The 20,211-nt window shown below is 39.6% G+C and overlaps 1 protein-coding gene across 2 annotated transcripts in view; it reads left to right on the forward strand.

Annotated features, from left to right (window-relative positions):
* Positions 1-20,211, forward strand: part of RBKS (ribokinase) — a 94,892-nt gene that overhangs the window by 43,410 nt on the left and 31,271 nt on the right. For both annotated transcript variants that reach the window (XM_019970495.2, XM_019970494.2), the window contains exons 4-7: positions 387-449; positions 3,793-3,957; positions 11,142-11,233; positions 16,311-16,499. In XM_019970495.2, the coding sequence (XP_019826054.2) occupies positions 387-449; positions 3,793-3,957; positions 11,142-11,233; positions 16,311-16,499 (509 nt within the window). The remainder of the gene's footprint in view (positions 1-386; positions 450-3,792; positions 3,958-11,141; positions 11,234-16,310; positions 16,500-20,211) is intronic.

Below are 20,211 nucleotides of genomic sequence, written 5' to 3' on the forward strand. Positions count from 1 at the left end.
AAGAGAATCAAACAAGTTCATTTTATGAGTCTGACCTTTAGTCTTTCATCTCAAGTCTGTCATTTCTTTCACTAAAGAAAAGAAATATGGTGGTCTAGGAAAATGCACATGTACCACTGTGAATAATCTGAAGGAACTGGAAGCGGGGGTGGTTTACTGGGCTGCCACTAATGTAGAAAAAAGGCACAACTAAGTGTGAAGACTTGTATGTTCCTCACTGTGTAGGTGATGGGTATAAATCAGCACTAATTACTTATTTCTTTTTTATCATTCCAGATGGTTAAAGGTTAAAAAGTTTTCCAAGGATTAGTGTTGCATTGAAATTGTTAAAAAATAGATTATCCCTGCCAGGCTGTACATACGTGATGATTTCTTTTTTCTTTTAGAATTTACATATCAGACTAAAGATGCTGCGACCGGAGCTGCTTCTATCATTGTCGATAATGAAGGTATATGTTTTGCACGTTGGAGTATCGTTTCCAGAACTAGAGCAGAAACATCCATTTTTTTACCCTATTCCTGTGGATCTCTTACCATACCCACCACTCCAAGGCCTAATGTATGGTCTTTCCAATCTAAATATATATGTTTCCCTTTATTTATACTTCCCAAGTTGATTGCTCAAATACAAAATTGTCCGTCCAATACAAATGAGGTGATATAGTTGCCTCAAAATTATACTTATATTCTGTAGCATCCCATTACCCTTCATGTGAACCCAGAATTGATATTTATCTCTAAAAGTAGTTAAGTATTCATCTGTCACTTCAGTTACTAAGTAAATACATGTAAATAGATAGGTGCAAAGGAAAGTTGATGAATCATATTTATAGAATATTTACTGAGCAAATGGCAGCAACCAATTGCCTATAACTCGTCGTTAATGTTCAATTTTGTCTGCTCTTTAAACAGCAATCAAATCTCAAAAGTATATATATACAACCATGTCTGTCACAGGACCTTGCAATAGTTGAAATGTGTCTTTTAAAAACAGTAACCTTCCAGGACTTCCCTCATGTTCCAGTGGTTAAGAATCCATGCTTACACTGCAGAGGGTGCAGGTTCGATCCCTGGTTGGGGAACAAAGATCCCGCATGCCACAAGGTGCAGTCAAAAAAACACAGTAACTTCTCTTTACCCTCAAGGAAGGTTTTTAGAATTTCTGCCAACTATTTTAAGTGTAAAAACTCCTAAATAAGATTTTTTTTAATCAGAGTTAATATTCAGAGAGCTTCCCACCACCCTCTGAATGGTGCTAGTGGTAAAGAATCCACCTGCCAATGCAGGAGACAAGGGTTCGATCCCTGGGTCGGGGAGATCTCCCAGAGTAGGAAATGGCAACCTACTCCAGTATTCTTGCCTGGAAAATTCCATGGACAGAGGAGCCTGGCAGGCTACAGTCCATGGGGTCACAAAGAGTCAGACATGACTGGGCACACAGACACACACACACACACACAATATTCAGAAGGACCAAGCATTTCATGGAGCTCCTAGGACAGAAGAACCTACTATACTGTCAGGAGTCAGAGTACACTGTGTTAAATTAGGATTTGACTGAACTGAACTGTCCCAATATGTCTTTTATTTATAATGCAGTTTCACAAAATCATTTATCACAGAAATTATGGTATTTTTAGTCTACTTTAGTGATCTCAAAGTTGCAATAACAACCCCAAAAAATATATTCCAATTAAAAACAGTAGACGAAAGTTTTCATTCTAACAGCAGTCTGTGTCCATTACTTTAAGCCATATCTTATGTAATTATCACTTCCAACAACAGCTCATTCCGTGTCTGAATCCTCTTTTTCGGTGGTGGGGGGGTTTCTAGGGATATCGTCAAGTTCTATTTCTTCCTTATCTGGGTGACACAATACCACGTTTTCCATGCAAAAATACAATTTAATATTGTGTATGGGCTGCCTATTACAGTAAACTTTGTCTGGTTTACAGCATATGCTGCTGTTGCTGCTGCTAAGTCACTTCAGTCGTGTCAGACTCTGTGTGACCCCATAGATGGCAGCCCACCAGGCTCCCCCGTCCCTGGGATTCTCCAGGCAAGAACACTGGAGTGGGTTGCCATTTCCTTCTCCAGTACAGCATATGAGATAAGAGCTAACACAGACACCCAGAGAGGCAACAAGCAGCATCTTTAAGTGGAGGGATGAGTAGTGGTTCTGACAAGTTAAATTTAAGGTATGAATGAGCTAGCCATATGACAGTGTCCACCAGACAGCTGTAGTCTTGGGCTTTGTTGGACATCAGCCAAAGCCAGGCCAAACCCGTCAGCAGCACAGAGCAGCAGTGGACTGTGGCTGAGAGAATGAAGTCACTGGAGGAGAGAGAGGAGGAGGTATGCTGTCTTCCAGGATGCAGGTACTTTGAATTTTTCCAGTACTGAGATTGGGTTTACCCTGAAGCACCCCCATGTTATCAGGTCCTCCTTGGTCAACACACATACCTGTGGTAAGATGACAGGCCGGCACGTGTTCTGTAGTCGGAAGAGGTTTTAGGTCATGTCTATACATGATCAGCACAAGCAGCCTAGAGCACAGAAGACTGCTGCAGCCCATCCCTCTGAGTCAGGCTGTCCTATAGACTATAATGCAAATTATATCCATAAATTTACACTTTCCCCTGTTGTTGTTTAGTCGCTAAGTCATGTCTGACTCTTTGTGACCCCATGGACTGTAGCCCACCAGGCTCCTCTGTCCATGGGATTTCCCAGGCAAGAATACGGGAGTTGGTTGACATTTCCTCCTCCCAGGGATCTTCCTGACCCAGGGATTGAAGCTACATCTTCTACATTGGCAGGCATATTTTTTACCACTGAGCCACCTTTTTAGTCACATTTTAAAAAGTAAAAAGGACCAGGTAAAATTAATCTTAATATATTGACTTAATCCAAAATATTATCCTTTCAACATGTAATCAAAATGTTCTTTAAAAATAATGAGATGTTACCTTCTTTTCTTACTACTCAGTCTCTGAAATCTGCTATGTATTGTGCAATTGAAGCTCATCTCAGTTGGGACGAGCCACATTTCAAGGGCTCAGTCACCACACATGGCTTGTACTCATGACTACCCTAGGGGACGGCACAGCTCCGGAGACTTCACCTGACAGAGAAAACGCACCACCACCCCTCCCCAGCTTGGGTTGGACTGTAGAGAGTGGCTCCAAGTGATGTGCATACAAGATTCCTCAGTCCTGCTTCTGTTTGATCTAGTACAGTACAGGCCAGATACCACTGTCTCCCTACTTACCTAGTACAGCTTTTATCTGTTTAATATTATAAAATGCGTTTTGATTTACAAAATCACTTTTAAGAATACCCTGGGACATACATGTGAACTGACTGCATACTACAGAGCATTAGTTTTTAGCATTAAGCAAGCTTCTTCCTGCTTATACTCATCATTATGACATCTGTCATTTAGGATTCAGAATCTTTACCATATACATTGTATCAGCCATTTCCCATAAGAGAAACAAAATGTTATGTATAATTTATCAGCTAATATTCTGTGTACATAAGAATATTGAAAGGGAAATCTGTTTTTTTTTTTAGATTTTGCTCAAGATGATAAGAATAATATGATTCCTACAGAGATATAAAAGAAGATCCATGGGGAATACAAAATTTAACCTGAGTGGCTTAGAAATATTAAAATTGATACTTATAACACATTTTTATATAATGGTTTTCTGAGGGTGAATGTAACACTGCAGGATGTTGTTGCTTGATTTTGCTTGATTTTTAATATAAACATCTAGAAATTCTTTATAGGCCAGAATATCATCGTTATAGTAGCTGGAGCAAATTTACTTTTGAATACAGAAGACCTGAGGGAAGCAGCCAGTGCCATCAGCAGAGCCAAAGTGATGATCTGCCAGCTAGAAGTAACTCCTGCAACTTCTTTGGAAGCCCTGAGAATAGCCCACAGCAATGGAGGTAATTTTACACATTTGTCCTTCTTTCTATAAAGCTTTTATCACTGTCTCAGTGAAAGTTAACCTTTCAAGTTAAGCAATGCCATATTTTTCTGCAGTAAAATATTTTCTCCCATCTAAGATTCACTGTCTTCCTGTAGTTCTCAATAATGTTAGAAAACCTTACAAATGGGGAGGGGAGAAATAACATGAGTAGCATTTCTGATATTCTGAAATATAAATCTCGAGTCTAGTAGCAGAAATAACTCATGTAGTAACTGGAATCTTTGAAAGAGCTCCTTGTCCAAGATATACTCTTAAGTAGTAGAATAAGTTCCATTCTGAGAAGCAGAGTTTAAGCTTCAGGTCCTGGATAATCACTGCCCAGGTACACTTGGATAAACATCTCAAGGACTGAAGATTAAATCTTCCTCCTTTTTGTAAAACTTTATCATCTTTTCTAAAAACAACAAAAGATTATTTATATGTAATATTTTCTATGTTTCAATGTCCTTTAAGTAGCTCTTTTTGTTTTATCTTAGGCTTTGGAAGTTTTCAAACACATAAAAGCAGGCAGAATTCTATAAGGAAACCCATGACCCAGCTTCAACAGTTGTCAGCTCATGGTTAATCTTGGTTCATCTGTTCTCTCGCCCACTCCCCTTCTCTCGCCCCAACATATAACAAACTTGAAAAAAATCTAAGTAGTTTCTTTCTGTTTGCTTCTTTTTTTTTAACCACTGACTAATAGGAAATCATCTGAGTTAGAATCCCATTTCTGTTCCTTGTTAGCTTTATAGTCTTAGCAGAATTATCTGATTATTTTTGAGCCATATCTGTTAAACGCATATAGACATACTCCCCTACAGAATTGTTCTGCTGCTGCTGCTAAGTCGCTTCAGTCATGTCCAACTCTCTGCAACCCCATAGACGGCAGCCCACCAGGCTCCCCCGTCCGTTGGATTCTCCAGGCAAGAACACTGGAGAATTGTTCTAAGAATGAAATAAAATAGGATGCCAAGTTTGGTGTAGTACTTCTCAGTAGACACCAATTTTCTTCCCTCTTTCACCTCTTTTTTTAAATTAAAATTAGGATAATATCCTGATCTCAGCACCCTTTGGTGAAAAAAATAAAAATAAAAAGTAGCCACTTATCTGAGACAGTGGCTTCTTGATATTGTGGCCATAGTTTCGTGACTTATACTAAGAAGAAAATAGGGAGAGAACCACACTGACTTTTCCAGATCAAACTTTCTCATCAAGACAAAAAGGAAAAAAAGAAAAGGAAAAGTGTGTGTGTGTGTATGTGTGTATGTTTATAAGTGCTTTCTCTCAAAGTATAAGTGTTCTACATAGCAATAAATGGAAAATAAGTTATCGAAATGATTTTGTGGAGAATTTTAAAACGTATGTCCTGATTTAACAAATTTCCTCTTGGCAAAACAATATGCTGTGGCGAATTCTCACTGACATTTAATGTATTTCTAATGGACATGAAGCCGTCAGAAAGAATTTTAAGCCAAAACTCATTTGGTTACGTTTTCTTAGGGTGTCACAGATAAAGTCTAAGGCTTATGGTAAACATTCTCCACACTGCACATTGTAATCAGGTGATGTGAGTACAATGAGCCTCTTCATTCAAGCTCTTATCTTTCCTTGTATAGGTCAAAGCATGTTCTCATGTAACTTCTCTTTTTTTCCTGCTATCCCTTGCTTCTCAGAGATGACTCTTCTTCTGTCCTAGTCTAATAGCCTGTTACCTACCCAGCTTGTGGAGGAGAGAAAGGTACAGCAACCACAGTGGAAGAGCTAACCTTTCACAGGTGAGGCTAGAGTTATCTGGATGGGCAGGCAGCCTGACCCGGGCGGTCATTTGGTTGGGGTCCAGCAGTGTTTCCTCTGTTATCTGCCAGGCAGTTTTCTGTTGAGGAGCTGGAGGACCTGGGGCATCAGGAATGGGCAGGAGTAGGTGATGCAGGGCCACAGTCCACCTAGTCTACTTCACATTTTCCCTGAGAGCCAGCATGCCTCAGGAAATTCTGCATGATCTTTCTTAAATTGTAATATTGGGACTAGTAATACCTGCACCTGTATGTACTTTACAGTTTAGAAAGCACTTTCATACATATTTGATTCTCAGAAAAGCCTTATGACAAAGTAAGGCACACATTATTCTCCCAGATTAAAGAGGAGAAGATAGACTCGGAGAGGTTAAGTAATTGGCTCAACCAAGGTCACTGTAGAAACCACAATTCCAGACTCCAAGACCCAAGTTCTGTGTCCTAGGGCAAACTTTAAATAAAGAAACTGCCGTGCCCCATTGATTTCAAGGAACTGAGCCTTTATGAAGAGTATCTGTAGAAAAGTGAAACCAATGAATTGTAATACTGTCCAACATGTAGCCTAAGCTTTCAGTGTTATTACTGCTTAAGTCACAGAGACAAGACCCTACAGTGTTTTCGGCAGTGTGTCCCCTACCTGCCCACATAAAACACATACACAAGCAACCGTGCACACGTGTGCCTTTGTCTAGTATCCAGCTGGTCTCCAATTGGTACTTATCAGTCAGACATAGCTTAGATTCTATACTATGAGTGGTGTGTGTGTGTGTTTGAATTTAATGTGTCTTCGTTCTCACCTGAGAGAAGTGTATAGTACAATAGAAGTAGCACTGGTTTGGGAGTCATGACGTATGGCTTTGAATTCAGAGTCAAATCACTTACCAAATGGAGGACTTCGTGCAAGTATGTCAGTTCCTCGCACTGGGCCTCAGTTTCTTCCGTGAAACATGGGAGTCGGACTGAGAGCCCTCACATTCCTTTAATGTTGTAATGTGAGAATGGGCTGATCACAGAGTAGAACAGGCAGAGCATGAAGATCTGTTGAGCACTGAGTGTCCTGTCCATTGCCCAGGGCTGGCATAGGTGCTGATCAGCATTATTCCATCTACAACAAAGATGGTAAAATCATTGTCGTCATCCATTGACGACAATAAACCCATTGCCATGGGTTTATTTCACGACTCCCTTATCTCTATATTTATAAGCAGTGAGGTTTGAATTAAACACATTGTACAACTGGATTATATATCAGGTGTTAAAATACAGAGAAGAAAGTCCCCGCTACATCTTTGTATATACTGTCTCAGAATTTACCAAAATGAAAGCATTGGTTTTACGCAACACCTGCAATGTCAAAAATGATGTGAGATCCCTCCGCAGCCCTCTCCTGTCTAGGTCACAGTGTTGTAAGAGAGGCCCACAGCCGAGCTGGTGCTGCAGCTGCTTGTGATGAAATTATGCATGTTGGTTCTGGTCTTTATATCCATTTTAAAGCAAATGGAACATTACAGGAACAATTATAAATAATTGAAATTGTAAGATCGCCAAGAAATTAAATTCTAGGTAGGATACAAAATATCTTTTAATGCCACTTTAGTCCTTTTCCATTTAGCAAACCAGGCTTCTTGGCTGGCCACCTTGACTTTGATGACATAGTTCAGCACATCACCCAAGCTTTGGGTGTTTTTGCTGCTCAAGTCACAGAGAGGAAGCTCTAGAGTGAGAGACTGGCTAGCCGGTGTTTTGGGTAGCCCAACTCTCCCATGGTTTCTTTACTTAGGGTGATGTCTTCTGTTTCTCTGAGCTCGCTCGTAGGGCCTTCTAACTATCCAGCCTCTGCCTTTCATGCTGACATCATTAAGAGTCAGCTTCATTTTCCTGTCTTTGCCTGTACATTTGCCTTCCTGGGCCTCACCAGTTCCTCACTGATATTATTGTGCCAGCCATCGACAGGCTAAGACAATCGGGAGTTCAGTCCATTGTACATGGTAATGAATAATAATTACTGTCGGGTACCGTCTGTCACCTCTGAAGCTCCAAGTTACTCCAAGGCATTGCACATCCTGTGTTCTCTAGTTTCGCATGGTTCCAGGATGACATCATTTTTTTTTCCATCTTGACTATTACAAATTTGCATTCTTCTTTGATGAGCTCCATCTACTGATTCTTCATTTTGTCATCACGGTAAAATATCCATGCTTATTTATGGTAGCATGAGCCAAAGAGGATCCTTTCTTTATGGTAGTTTCACTTTTCTCCTAAATTTAGTTATTAGTTGGACTCTAATCCCATGTATTCAATTTCTTTTGGTAAGAATGCTTCCCCTTAGTAAGATATAGGCAAATAAGATTTGACTGGTTTTTATACAGTATTTACAGTCAAATTAAATTGCAGAATTTCTCAATCCAGCAATTACTGCTGAAAATTCAATGTAACTTTCTTTTTTTTTTTTTTTAATTTTATTTAATTTTTAAACTTTACATAATTGTATTAGTTTTGCCAAATATCAAAATGAATCCACCACAGTTTCTTTAAAATTTGTTTTTTTATTGTGAAAAAGTTCAAATATATGTGAACATATAGAGCATAGTATGGTAAACCCATATATACTGTCATTTAGCTTCAACAGTTACCAACACTTGGCCAGTCTTGTTTCACTTATACCCTTGGATTATTTTGAAATGAAACCAAGACATTATATCATTTCGCTCAGAGTGTACTTGTTTTTTGATGTGAGATAGTATATATATTTTAAAAATTTTGTCTTTGCATGGTATATAGCAGCTAATCTGTGGTCAGATTTATTCTCAGCCTTTTGTAACTAATCACTTATTAATTTAGTGAGTAATCTCTCAGACTTTTTTCTCTTCTGTGTAGGTGTATAAATATAAATACACATATAGTTATATTTTATTTCTTTTGTTTAAAAAAAGAGGGGAATCTTAGCACAGACTTTACTATAATACTTTTTTACTTATAAATAAATTATAGAAGTCTTTCTATGACAAAACAGAGATCTGCTTCATTTTTTTGAGTAGCAGCCGGGAGTATTTGTCATAATTTTTTATCTACTCTGATAGATACTTAGTTTCTTTTGTTTTTTTCTGTTATCAGCAGAGCTGAATGAACACTACTGTGCCTCATCTTTGCAGGCCTGGGTATGTGTGTGTAGGACGGGTTTAGAAAAGGAATTGCTAGATCAAGGCTCTTTTGCAATAAAATGGAACTTTTATAAGAAAAATGACTCTGTCCCATTGTTCCATCCTGACAGCTTGTTCTAACCTGTGCTGAGAGCTGCTGGGTGCAGAACTGAGGATCAGATAGGGTGAGCAATGGTGTTTCAACTCTATGCCTGTGGAAAATAGGGAACAACATATTTGTTTTGAAAACCTAAAAACTAAATGGGTGTTTTAGAATGCTGGGCAATTACAGCCTTTATGCATAATTGACATCTCTGAGACCTTGCTGAAGCAGGAAAACCAATGAGAGAGATTTTTGCCAGGATCCAAACTTCAACAGAAGGCAGACAAGATGGGTGGACAGGCAGGAGTATGGGGCTATGGCTAAAGGACAATACAATAATAGTAATAATCCTTTACTTTTGTACAACACTTTACAGTTTACACAGGGCTTTTACATCCATTTTCTAATTTAAGCTTCACAATAGCCCTGTGCAAAAATATGAGCAGCCAAAAATATACCATAGAATTTCTCTGGGTGGACATTCTAGATTCTAAAATAATGAAAATGTGGGAATAGCGTTGGCCTACAAACCTCTGGTCAACATCCACCGACCAAACCAAAATGTTGAGTAAGACCAAAGAAGGTGCAGCCATACACCAGCTCACCTCCCCAGGCAGAAGGAGTGGACAGCTTTCACTAGCTACATGCAGATACACATCTTCCCCAGGAACGTGGATGGATCTGCACCAAATTAACCACAGGAGAGCCACTTGCAGAACTTGTTACTATGCACACTCACTGACCTTAGCCCCGGAGATTCTGATTCAGTGAAGGTGGAGCCCAGAAATCGGGCATTTTAATAAGCTCTCCCAGCGAGGCTGATATGCAGCCAAGTTTGTGAACCACTGTTCTAGAAGAGTCTCTGAGGACTGCAGCTAGAGTATTTTACTCTGCAGGTTTATAGTAAATTAGAGTTACTAAACACATAAGTCAGTGGACCTGGGTAAGGAAAAGACGACCAACCAAGAAACCAACACAACACTGTAAAGCAACTATCCTCCAATTAAAAACAAGTTTAAAAAACAAACCAACCAATCTAGTCAGGTATTCTGGTGGATACATAAGTGTTTTGACAGGAGAACTTCCTGTGAATATAATTTTTAAATACTTTTTAAAAATGTTTACAAAGTTCCACAACAAAGACTATTGTTAAATACTGTGCATTGGCATGGGGGGCTTGTGTTGCTATGGACAGAGTCCTGTCCTCTTAGAGAGGCAACCACTTGAGAAATGACTAAACCCTAGACTTCAAGCTAGAGGACCCTGGGTAGGGACCCTGCTTAACCATCTCCCAGTGTGTGTCCTCAGGCTGACCTCATCTCTGAGGCTCACTTTCCTCCTCTGAAAAATGTATTTCTGACACTGTGATGGCTGTGACATTCTCATTTTTCCTCTTTCTGCTGTCCCCACCCATTCTCCTCTTGGAGTCTCCTATTCTGAGCTAGCTCTCAGCCTCTGATTGAATTTCTCCTCCTTTATCAATCTTTACTTTATGTTCCCAGATTGTCCATAGAAGCCAAGATTGTAAGCTTTTGTGTGAATGTGCATGGTTGCGTGAGTACATGGAATATATTTGTAAGATATTAAAAAAATAGGTGCTCAAAACATGCATATGTACATGATCCTCCTACTTACTATCCTTATCAGGAAATTTTTGAGCTGTTCATTGTTTCCTTTCTATCATGTCTTTATTTTTTTCCTGGAAAATGCATTTACGAACTAGCCATGCGACTTGAGTGCTTAAAGTAATCTGCAAAAATGTTCACCAGCCTGGATGTTCAGATTTGCACATGTCCTTTCATGCCACATCATTCAAATTCTTCTTTAATGTTCTTCTTGCTCTTTGCCAGAACTTTGTTACCACCTTAGTTGTAAATACTGATGCTTGCCCTTGGGGCTGAAATGTTGTAAAGTAAAAAGCAGACCAAATGGACATAAGAAGGAATTGATACTAGGCTATCACAGAGATTGACAATCCAAACTTTTCTACATCTATAACTAAGTTGATTTTTTTAATCTGCTGGGGAAAATGGTTGTACTCGGGGGGTTCCCTTACTGAATGTTCACAAATGCACCATGTTAAAAATGATAACCACGGAACTCCCTTTTCACTCCTTTGTAGTGAAAACATTGTTCAATCCGGCGCCTGCCATTGCTGACCTGGACCCCGAATTCTACACCCTCTCGGATGTGTTCTGCTGCAATGAAAGTGAGGTAAGGATGGAAGGTTGTGCTCATTCCTTGAGAGACCAAAAGACTTTCATGTATGTGGATAAAGCAAAGAATCCAGGACTAACCACATGAACTTTAATGCATGTGAATTCTTGGGCATAATGAAAACAGATTTTTTTTGTTGACTGGGATGTAGAAAAAAGGAAAGTAGTCAGTCCTAGAAGAAAAAGGATTCCCTGAGTCATACCCATGTTCTGTTTTCTTATTTAATCATTCCATAGTCTATGGACTAATTACCATTAGAACTGCCAGAGAGAGCAAACAAAAATATGACACCCAGTTAAACTTGAATTTCAGACAAACAAGAAATAATATACTAAACATACTATAAAATTACTTGTTGTTTATCTGAAATTCAAGTTTAACTGAAAGTCCTATATTTTATCAAGCAGTGCTCTTAATAATTAACATATAACCCTGGAGCATCTGCTACATTCTGTTGTGAAGACCCTGTGACTGCACTGGTAGACAGACACAGGTTCTCCATTGATGCCATGGGAAGCCCTTGGTGGCCACTCCATTGGGGAACCACCCTCTCAGTCCATCTCAGGGTCATAATGTATATATCTGCATAAAATGTCTATATAGATTCATATCATGCCACTGAAGTATTTTAGGGAAAAAATTTCCACGTTTTCCCTTTTATCGACCAGACAGTTTTAGACCAGCACTCACCCCCACCATTGCGAGGCAAGACGTATTATACAATGCAACATACAGAGAAAGACAGTTTATAATTAATAAACTGTAATAGTAGTTTTCTGCTTGGTACAAAGGCCGAATGAAGGTTTTTAGGATTTCCTGATCTGCCTTTTGGTTAAGTTCATCTCTCAAGAACATAAAGGAAACAAGAAAGAAGACTGCCACAAGGAGAATAATTTCAAGAAGCCGCAGTAGGTTATGCAATATTTTTGAGCAACCATCACAGCCAAGCATTGTGCTGGGAAAAAGAAACTGTGGGAGATAGTGGCCATTTCACAATAAGATGTTAGACTAACCTCAACTGCCAAACTGGTTGAGATTTCCCTGTTAGACACTTACAGAGCATCACTGTTTATTCTTCAAACACTTATCACAGCTCAGATTCCTTATTCAATACCTCCGTCTTCTCCTGGAAGGGCATGGACATCTCTTATTCACTGTTGTATCCCAATGGCTATCATTGCTGCATAATCAATTACCCCCAAATCCAGTGACTTACAACAACAGTAACTATTTATGTCCATCATGGTTTCTGTGCATCAGGAATTAAGACAGGTTACAGCATGGTTCGTTTCTCCTCTGCAATATCTGGGGGTCTCAGCTAGAAGACTCAAAGACTGAGGGCTGGAATCATCTAAAGCTTCTTTCACTCACATGCTGGCTGTTGGCCAGAACATTTACACATGGCTTCTCCTTGTGGCCTGGGCTTCCTCACAATATGGAAGTTAGGTTCCCACTAGATCCAGTCTCCTAAGGAAGGGTGAAGGAGAGAGTGGAAGAGCCCAGCAGAAGACATGGTAGCTTTTATGTGACTTTTGTAAGTCACACAGTGTCTCTTCTAGCCCATTCTAATGATTGACATAGGAAAGTACACCCTGGTACCCTCTCAACAGAAGATTTTCATTGTCACAGTGTGAAAAGAGCATATACAATGTGATAATATATTGATAGTTATCTTTGGAAATTTTCACCTTTTATATTATATTTAGAACATAGTTGGTACCTAGTAAATCTTTATGGAATGAATGAACAAATGAATTGAACTCTGGTCTTTAAGGAAATTGACCTCAAAAACTTAATGGAATAAAAAAAATTTTTAAACTTAACATTATCATGGATGACTTCTAATCATGATAACAATGTAAATTCATGCCCTAAGATATGCCTTGTGCACCACACACAAACCACTGATTCATAAATATAAAAAGAGACAACAAAAACATACTTACAAGCTCAAAAACAAGATAAATAATTCTACAAATCAGAAATGGAACAGAATCACAGAGCATTTAGCCCTGGGTATGCTGTACTCCAGACCCAGAAGCTGGCATTGGTGGCTGGATGGGTAATGGGCACTGAAAGGGTGCCACTCATGGGAGCATGGAGCAGTGCCCATGGCTGGAAACCAGAAGTGCTGGGCTAAGGCTTCCCTGCTAAGGAAAAAGAGTGGTGGAAGCTGCTATGCCAAGAACACGTAGAAGGCTCCCAACATGTGGAGATAGGAGAACAGAGAGACTGCCTCAGATCAGAAAGAAAACCAAGCCAACTGATGACGTAGAGATTGGACGGGCGGTACAGTATCACCAAGAACCCCAGAAGAAGAACTCCCTGTTGTCGAAGTAACATCTCACTCTGGGACCTAGTGGATGTAGCCATTAAACCACTAGAAAGGCAGGGATAAACCCAGTGGGAGTGAAATCTGCAGACTCTCCACCTCACAGCGAGCAGTGAGCCTACAGACGGAGAAAGGTACTGCTGCGACAGATCCAGCAGAATCAACAATCTGAAGAGGAATTTGCCCCAGATGAAATCCAAATAATAAAACAGTGCAAAAAAGACTTTAAGTATGATCAAGATTCTCATTCATTAAAAAAGGAGAACACAGGGAGCTCAACCTGGCGCTCTATGACAGCCTAGAAAGGTGAGATGGGGTGGGATGGAAGGCCGGTTCAAGAGGGAGGGAACATAATGTATACTTGCGGCTGATTCACACTGTTGTTGGCAGAAACCAGCACAACACTGTAAAGCAATTATCCTCCAATTAAAATTTTTTTAAAAAGAAGAAATTGTGAAAGAAAAACAGAATTGAAGCGATGGTATGTGAATATGAAAACCAACCAATCAGAAGTCTTGAAAATGAAAAAATAGTCATTGAAAAAAATTTTAAAGCACTCATAGAAAGATAAACATTAAAGTGGGATTAAGAATTTGCAAACTGAAAGAGAATCTTGATCAGTTCACCTGGAGGAAGAAAACTCAATTCTCCTGGAAAATAGTACAGAAAGAAAAATAGTTAACTATTAAAGAGGAAATTAGAGAAATGAAGGACAAATTGAGAGGCTTCAACATGTGTCAAACTGCACTGAAGGAAGACGAGAATGGAACTGAAGAGAAACTCTATTAGAGGAAAAACTGCAGGGTGTTTTGTAGAATTGAGAAAAGATATGAGCCCTCAAAACATCAAAAGTGTATTAAAAGCACCATATAAAGTAAATAAATATAACTTTCTACTAATGTACATTTTACTGGAACTGTATAAAATCAAGGGGTTTAATAAAGATAAAAATATTTTTAAACAGCTAGAGGAAAAAAGATTACATATAAATACCAAGAATATCTGATACGTCATTGCTTATAAAGGGGGAAAATGGAAAAAAATGAAAGTGTCCATGAAAAAGAGAACAGATTTTGTTTAAACAGTAGCATATTTGCAGTATGGAATACAGAGCAGTTTTTTTTTTAAGCTATATATATCAACACAAATTTTTAAATGTTAAGAGGAAACCTACATTGCTAAGTAATATATGTGGAAGATATCATTTAACTTTTTTAAAGAAAAATATTAGAAGCAAATTAAGTACAATTTAATAAAATTAAGTAAAATTTATTAAAGGTGGGTGGTATGTACATGAGTGTTTATGCATTATTTTTCATGTTCAAGATTTTTTCATTAAAGAATAGCTGTTTAAAAGGTTTTTTAAAAACCACAAGAAATCAATGTTTCTGAAAATGAACCATCCAGCTCAATGTACATAAGTGATCCCAGTAATGAAGAATAATGCAAACCTTCTTTTTTATAAAAAGAAAAAGGAAAGTGGCCTCATAGTATAACCACTCATACTGAAAGGGTCTATGGAAAAGATCAAGCTGGGGGGTACACGGTGAGGTTAGTAAAACCCGTGCTCTTGGGAAAACTGACACCAAGAATGAGCAGACACTGAGATGATTTATAGGCAGCAAGAAGGGTTAATCTGGGCACATTTGGAGTAAGCACAGGAAAGGACAGACCCACTCTTAAGTAAATATGGCATATGATTAAACTGTAACACAGAAAAGACAGAATCTGGCTATAAACTTTTTAAGTCAAAAAGCATCACATGATTCATCTAGTCCAGTGTACTTTCAGCTGCTTATCTCAAAACCATAAAGGTTCCCCAGAGATGCTGGCCGGGCAAGGAAGCAGGACTGCAGCCCTTCACCCCTACTTCAGCTAGAGACTTGTTTATATTCTGGGAGAAACTACTGATTCTGTCCAAGCCCCACATTTTACAGATTTTATGTGACTTATGGAGAAGTTTCCAGAGTGAGTGAGCAGTGGAGGTCTCTGAATGTCAGTGCATTACTTTTTCTGCTATATATCAGAGCCTCTCCTACTCTGCTTCCATCTTCTCAAGCAAAACAAACAGAAGAAATGAATGGTTTGCAAACTAGTAATATGAAAAAGGCATTATGGCCCAAGAGAGGACTAAAAGGATTTAGGTGTGAAAGTTATGGATATGATTTACATCAAAAATAATTGGCAGTGGCCCCTTGCTTCCTTCTTTTCCTCCCTCCCCCCTTCCCTTCTTTCTAACTCTTTATTATGAAAATCATCATAAATAAGGAAGAGCTAAATGGGCAATGAATACTCATATCCTCTCCACCTAATCAGTTGTTACCATTTTGCTCCATTGGCTTCCCCTCTCCCCTGTGTGTTTTTATTTTTGTTTTGGTTGAATTATTTGAGAGTAAGCTGCAGACATGATCCCTCAACCCTGAACACTTCAGCTTGCATCTCCTAAGAGGAACCACAATACTATTATCACACCTAGGAAAATTATCAGTAATTCTATACTATCATCTAATATTCAGGCCACATTTAAATTTTCCCAGTTGTTCCAGGAACATCTTTCATAGTTTTTTTGTTGTCACTGTTATTATTTCATTTATTTCCTGAGCCAGTATCCACCAGTGTTTGCCATGACCTTGGTTGTTATGAAAAAGAAGGGAGATATCTCCTAGAAAAACAGATCTAATCTAGAAGTGGACCCAGTCACTTATTCTCAACACTGTTTCATTTCTCTTTTGTGTATTTCAGGCTGAGATTCTGACCGGCCTTGAGGTCTGCAGCCCCACAGATGCTGGGAGGGCTGCGTTGGTGCTCCTGGAAAGGGGCTGCCAGGTTGTAATCATCACCTTGGGTGCTGAAGGATGTGTGATGCTGTCACAGACAGAACCTGTCCCAAAGCACATTCCCACAGAGAAGGTCAAGGCTGTGGATACTACGGTAGGTTTTTCAATTTCAGAATCCTTTTGGCCTTTGAAAATCATCATTTAGTAACTAAGATACTGCACCTGAATTTTTGGATCATGCGGTAGAGGCCCTAAGAGGTAATATGTTGGAAGAGAAGAACAATCAATCAGGTTGGAGAACTGTATCTTAACCCTCTCTAGCCCACTGTGGGACTTTATACAAGTCCCTTAGCCTCTCTGAATCAGTTTCCTCCATAAAACTGGAATATCAGTAAAATTATACCCATATTACCTTTATTCATTCATTCATTGAATAAGCCTTGATTGAATACCTGCTATATGCCAGTCATGTATTACATGCATATATATAGTGATGTGGAGAAGGCAATGGCACCCCACTCCAGTACTCTTGCCTGGAAAATCCCATGGATGGAGGAGCCTGGTGCTGCAGTCCCTGGGGTCACTGCGAGTTGGACACGACTGAGCGGCTTTGCTTTCACTTTTCACTTTCATCATTGGAGAAGGAAATGGCAACCCACTCCAGTGTTCTTGCCTGGAGAATCCCAGGGATGGGGGAGCCTGGTGGGCTGCTGTCTATGGGGTCGCACAGAGTTGGACACAACTAAAGTGACTTAGCAGCATATAGTGATGTACAAGACAGAGTCTCTGCCCTCATGGGGCCAGATTTTTAAACAATAAGCACACTGCTGGATCTTACAAGCCTCTTGCCTAGAATGAAATAGCAAGGAGCACTAGTTACTATTGTATTATATATATATACTAGATAATATATTTAATTTATTATATTATATATTATATGTTTTATTATATTTATACAGTATGTTTGTTTATTTCGTTGCTTAGGAAAGACTTTAAAATGTGGGTCATTTATCAAAAAAGAAGCTTATGGGCATTTGATAAAGTTTTAGATACAAATATGCATTGAAATACATAAGTGCAAGGAGTACTTCTATTACATAAAATTACATCCTGAATGCTTTTTAAAATGTGCTTTATCAGGAATTTGATAAACTATACTTGGCAGTGTTATTCTCGTCATATTTACTTATTTCTGAAACCACTCATTTTTCTGCTTTGTTGAGAAAGACAGTAACTTGCATTTGAGAGACTCCTTATTAGTTCTGAACTCAGTCCTCCATTGAGTAAATGAAGTTGCTCAGTCGTGTCTGACTCTTAGAGATCCCATGGACTGTAGCCTATCAGGCTCCTCCTTCTATGGAATTTTCCAGGCAAGAATACTGGAGTGGGTTGCCATTTCCTTCTCCAGGGGATTTTCCCGACCCAGGGATCGAACCCAGGTCTCCCGCGTTATAGACAGACACTTACCATCTGAGCCAACAGGGAAGTCCTCCATTAGACTAAAACTATTCAAGGCTATGGTTTTTCCTGTGGTCATGTATGGATGTGAGAGTTGGACTGTGAAGAAGGCTGAGGGCCGAAGAATTGATGCTTTTGAAGTGTGGTGTTGGAGAAGACTCTTGAGAGTCCCTTGGACTGCGAGGAGATCCAACCAGTCCATTCTGAAGGAGATCAGCCCTGGGATTTCTTTGGAAGGAATGATGCTAAAGCTGAAACTCCAGTACTTTGGCCACCTCATGCCAAGAGTTGACTCATTGGAAAAGACTGTGATGCTGGGAGGAATTGGGGGCAGGAGGAGAAGGGGACAACAGAGGATGAGATGGCTGGATGGCATCACTGACTTGATGGACGTGAGTCTGGGTGAACTCCGGGAGTTGGTGATGGACAGGAAGGCCTGGCGTGCTTCGATTCATGGGGTCGCAAAGAGTCGGACACGACTGAGCGACTGAACTGAACTGATTCTAGGTCCTGAACTAGAGCAGAAGAGTTTGTTCTCTTTTGCTGAAAATAAAATGAAGGGTCCTTGTGAAGCTGTCGGACCTCTGTGGCTGCCGAGAAGTGGCTCAGCCTCTGCTTTCAGCATCTGTGTCAGTCACAACTCCTTTTGCTCATAGTTACCAACCAGAAATACAACCTAAATGACTTAATTCCAAACAAGGGTTGTATCTGGTGCACATAAGTAGAACATTCAAAGGTACGGCAGAACGCAGAGACTAAACCGTGTCCTCAGGACTCACTTGTTCACCCTTGCCCTGTCAGCTCTGCTTGCCTTGTGGTGGGCTTTGAGCTCAGACCGGCACCCTCTGGGTGGTAGCCCCTGGCAGCCCCCTTCCCGCACTGTCTCACATCATGATCCCATCCCCGATGTCAAATAAAAATCAAAGAGCTCTTTTCAGAGGATGGGAAGTAGATACTGATCAGGGAAAGCCACCTGCGCCCACCACAGAACATTCATGTGGAAATGCACTGCTTGGGTATAGGACTGATTAGAGAAACTAGCCTTGGAAATGTTCAAATTGGAATCAATAGTAATAATGCTCAGTAATTTCACGTTGAAGGATTGGCTTTCACGGATCAGGGTGGATAATAACTTTGAGCATCTTACGTGCAGCCGTGTGCACCAAGGAGGCTTTCACACTTCACTGATACCGTCTTGTGCCCTTTCGTTTGGTTTCTGAGCTCCTGCAGTTAATTCTTAAGGTTCAGGAAAGGTGAGAGGCAATGACAGTTTAGAGAGAACAGATTACTTAATACTTGGAGGCAAGAGAGAGAAGATGGGATCAGGAAGATCAGGGTGCTGGATCAGGATTGACCAGTTTTTTCTGTGAAGGGCCAGATGGTAGAGTTTTAGGCTTTATATGCCATATGCATACATGCTTTGTTACAACCACTCAGCACTATCGTGGTAACATGAAAGCATCCATAAACAGCTTTGTATGCTCCTGAAATTAAGTTAATATTAATCTAAACTAGGTTAAGTTAAGGTGTTAATTGGAATCACCAACTAACTACAATTACTAAGAACAAAAAAAAGAAAAAATCAAGATAGTTAAATGGTACACTAGAAAATATCTATTAAGCACAAAGGAAGATAGTAATGGAGGGACAGAGGAATAAAGATACTGAAAGATATGCTGGTGTAAACTGGGATAAAACTAAGACCGAGGAAGATATAGGGTCCAGGAAACAGGTGATGCAACTTGGTACTGAAGAATTTATTTGCAGGGCAGCAATAGAGAAACAGACATAGAGAACAGACTTATGGACATGAGGAGAGGGGAGGAGAGGGTGAGATGTATGGAGAGAGTAACATGGAAACTTACATTACCATATGTAAAATAGAGAGCCAACAGGAATTTGCTGTATGCCTCAGAAAACTCAAACAGAGGCTCTGTATCAATCTAGAGGAGTGGGTTTGGTGAGGGAGGTGGAAGGAGGTTCAAAAGGGAGAGGATATACCTATGGCTGATTCATGTTGAGGTTTGACAGAAAACAACAAAATTCCGTAAAGCAATTATCCTTCAATTAAAAAATAAACTAATTAAAAAGAGAGAGAGAGAAGTCAGTGACAATGAAGAAATGTTCCAGGACAGTAGCTATGCAGAAACCCCATCCTCAGTCAGTCCAGATTAGAGCAGGAGCTTGGAGGGCTCTTCCATTCTGGAAGGAATGTCTTCCAGAAACAAAAAAGAAACAAGGAAAAAGAAAGAAATAGTGGAATATCGAACTATCCAGTGTGTTTGAATATGCTCAGAAATTTTTAGCTCTTTTGCAGAATTTGAGGATGAAACAATAATTAATTAACCAAACATGGAGATTATGATCATATCATGAAAATGGAAAGATAAAGTGAGTGTGTATTTGCG

This window comes from Bos indicus, chromosome 11 (genome assembly GCF_029378745.1).
Source record: "Bos indicus isolate NIAB-ARS_2022 breed Sahiwal x Tharparkar chromosome 11, NIAB-ARS_B.indTharparkar_mat_pri_1.0, whole genome shotgun sequence".
In the NCBI taxonomy this organism is placed as follows: domain Eukaryota; kingdom Metazoa; phylum Chordata; class Mammalia; order Artiodactyla; family Bovidae; genus Bos; species Bos indicus.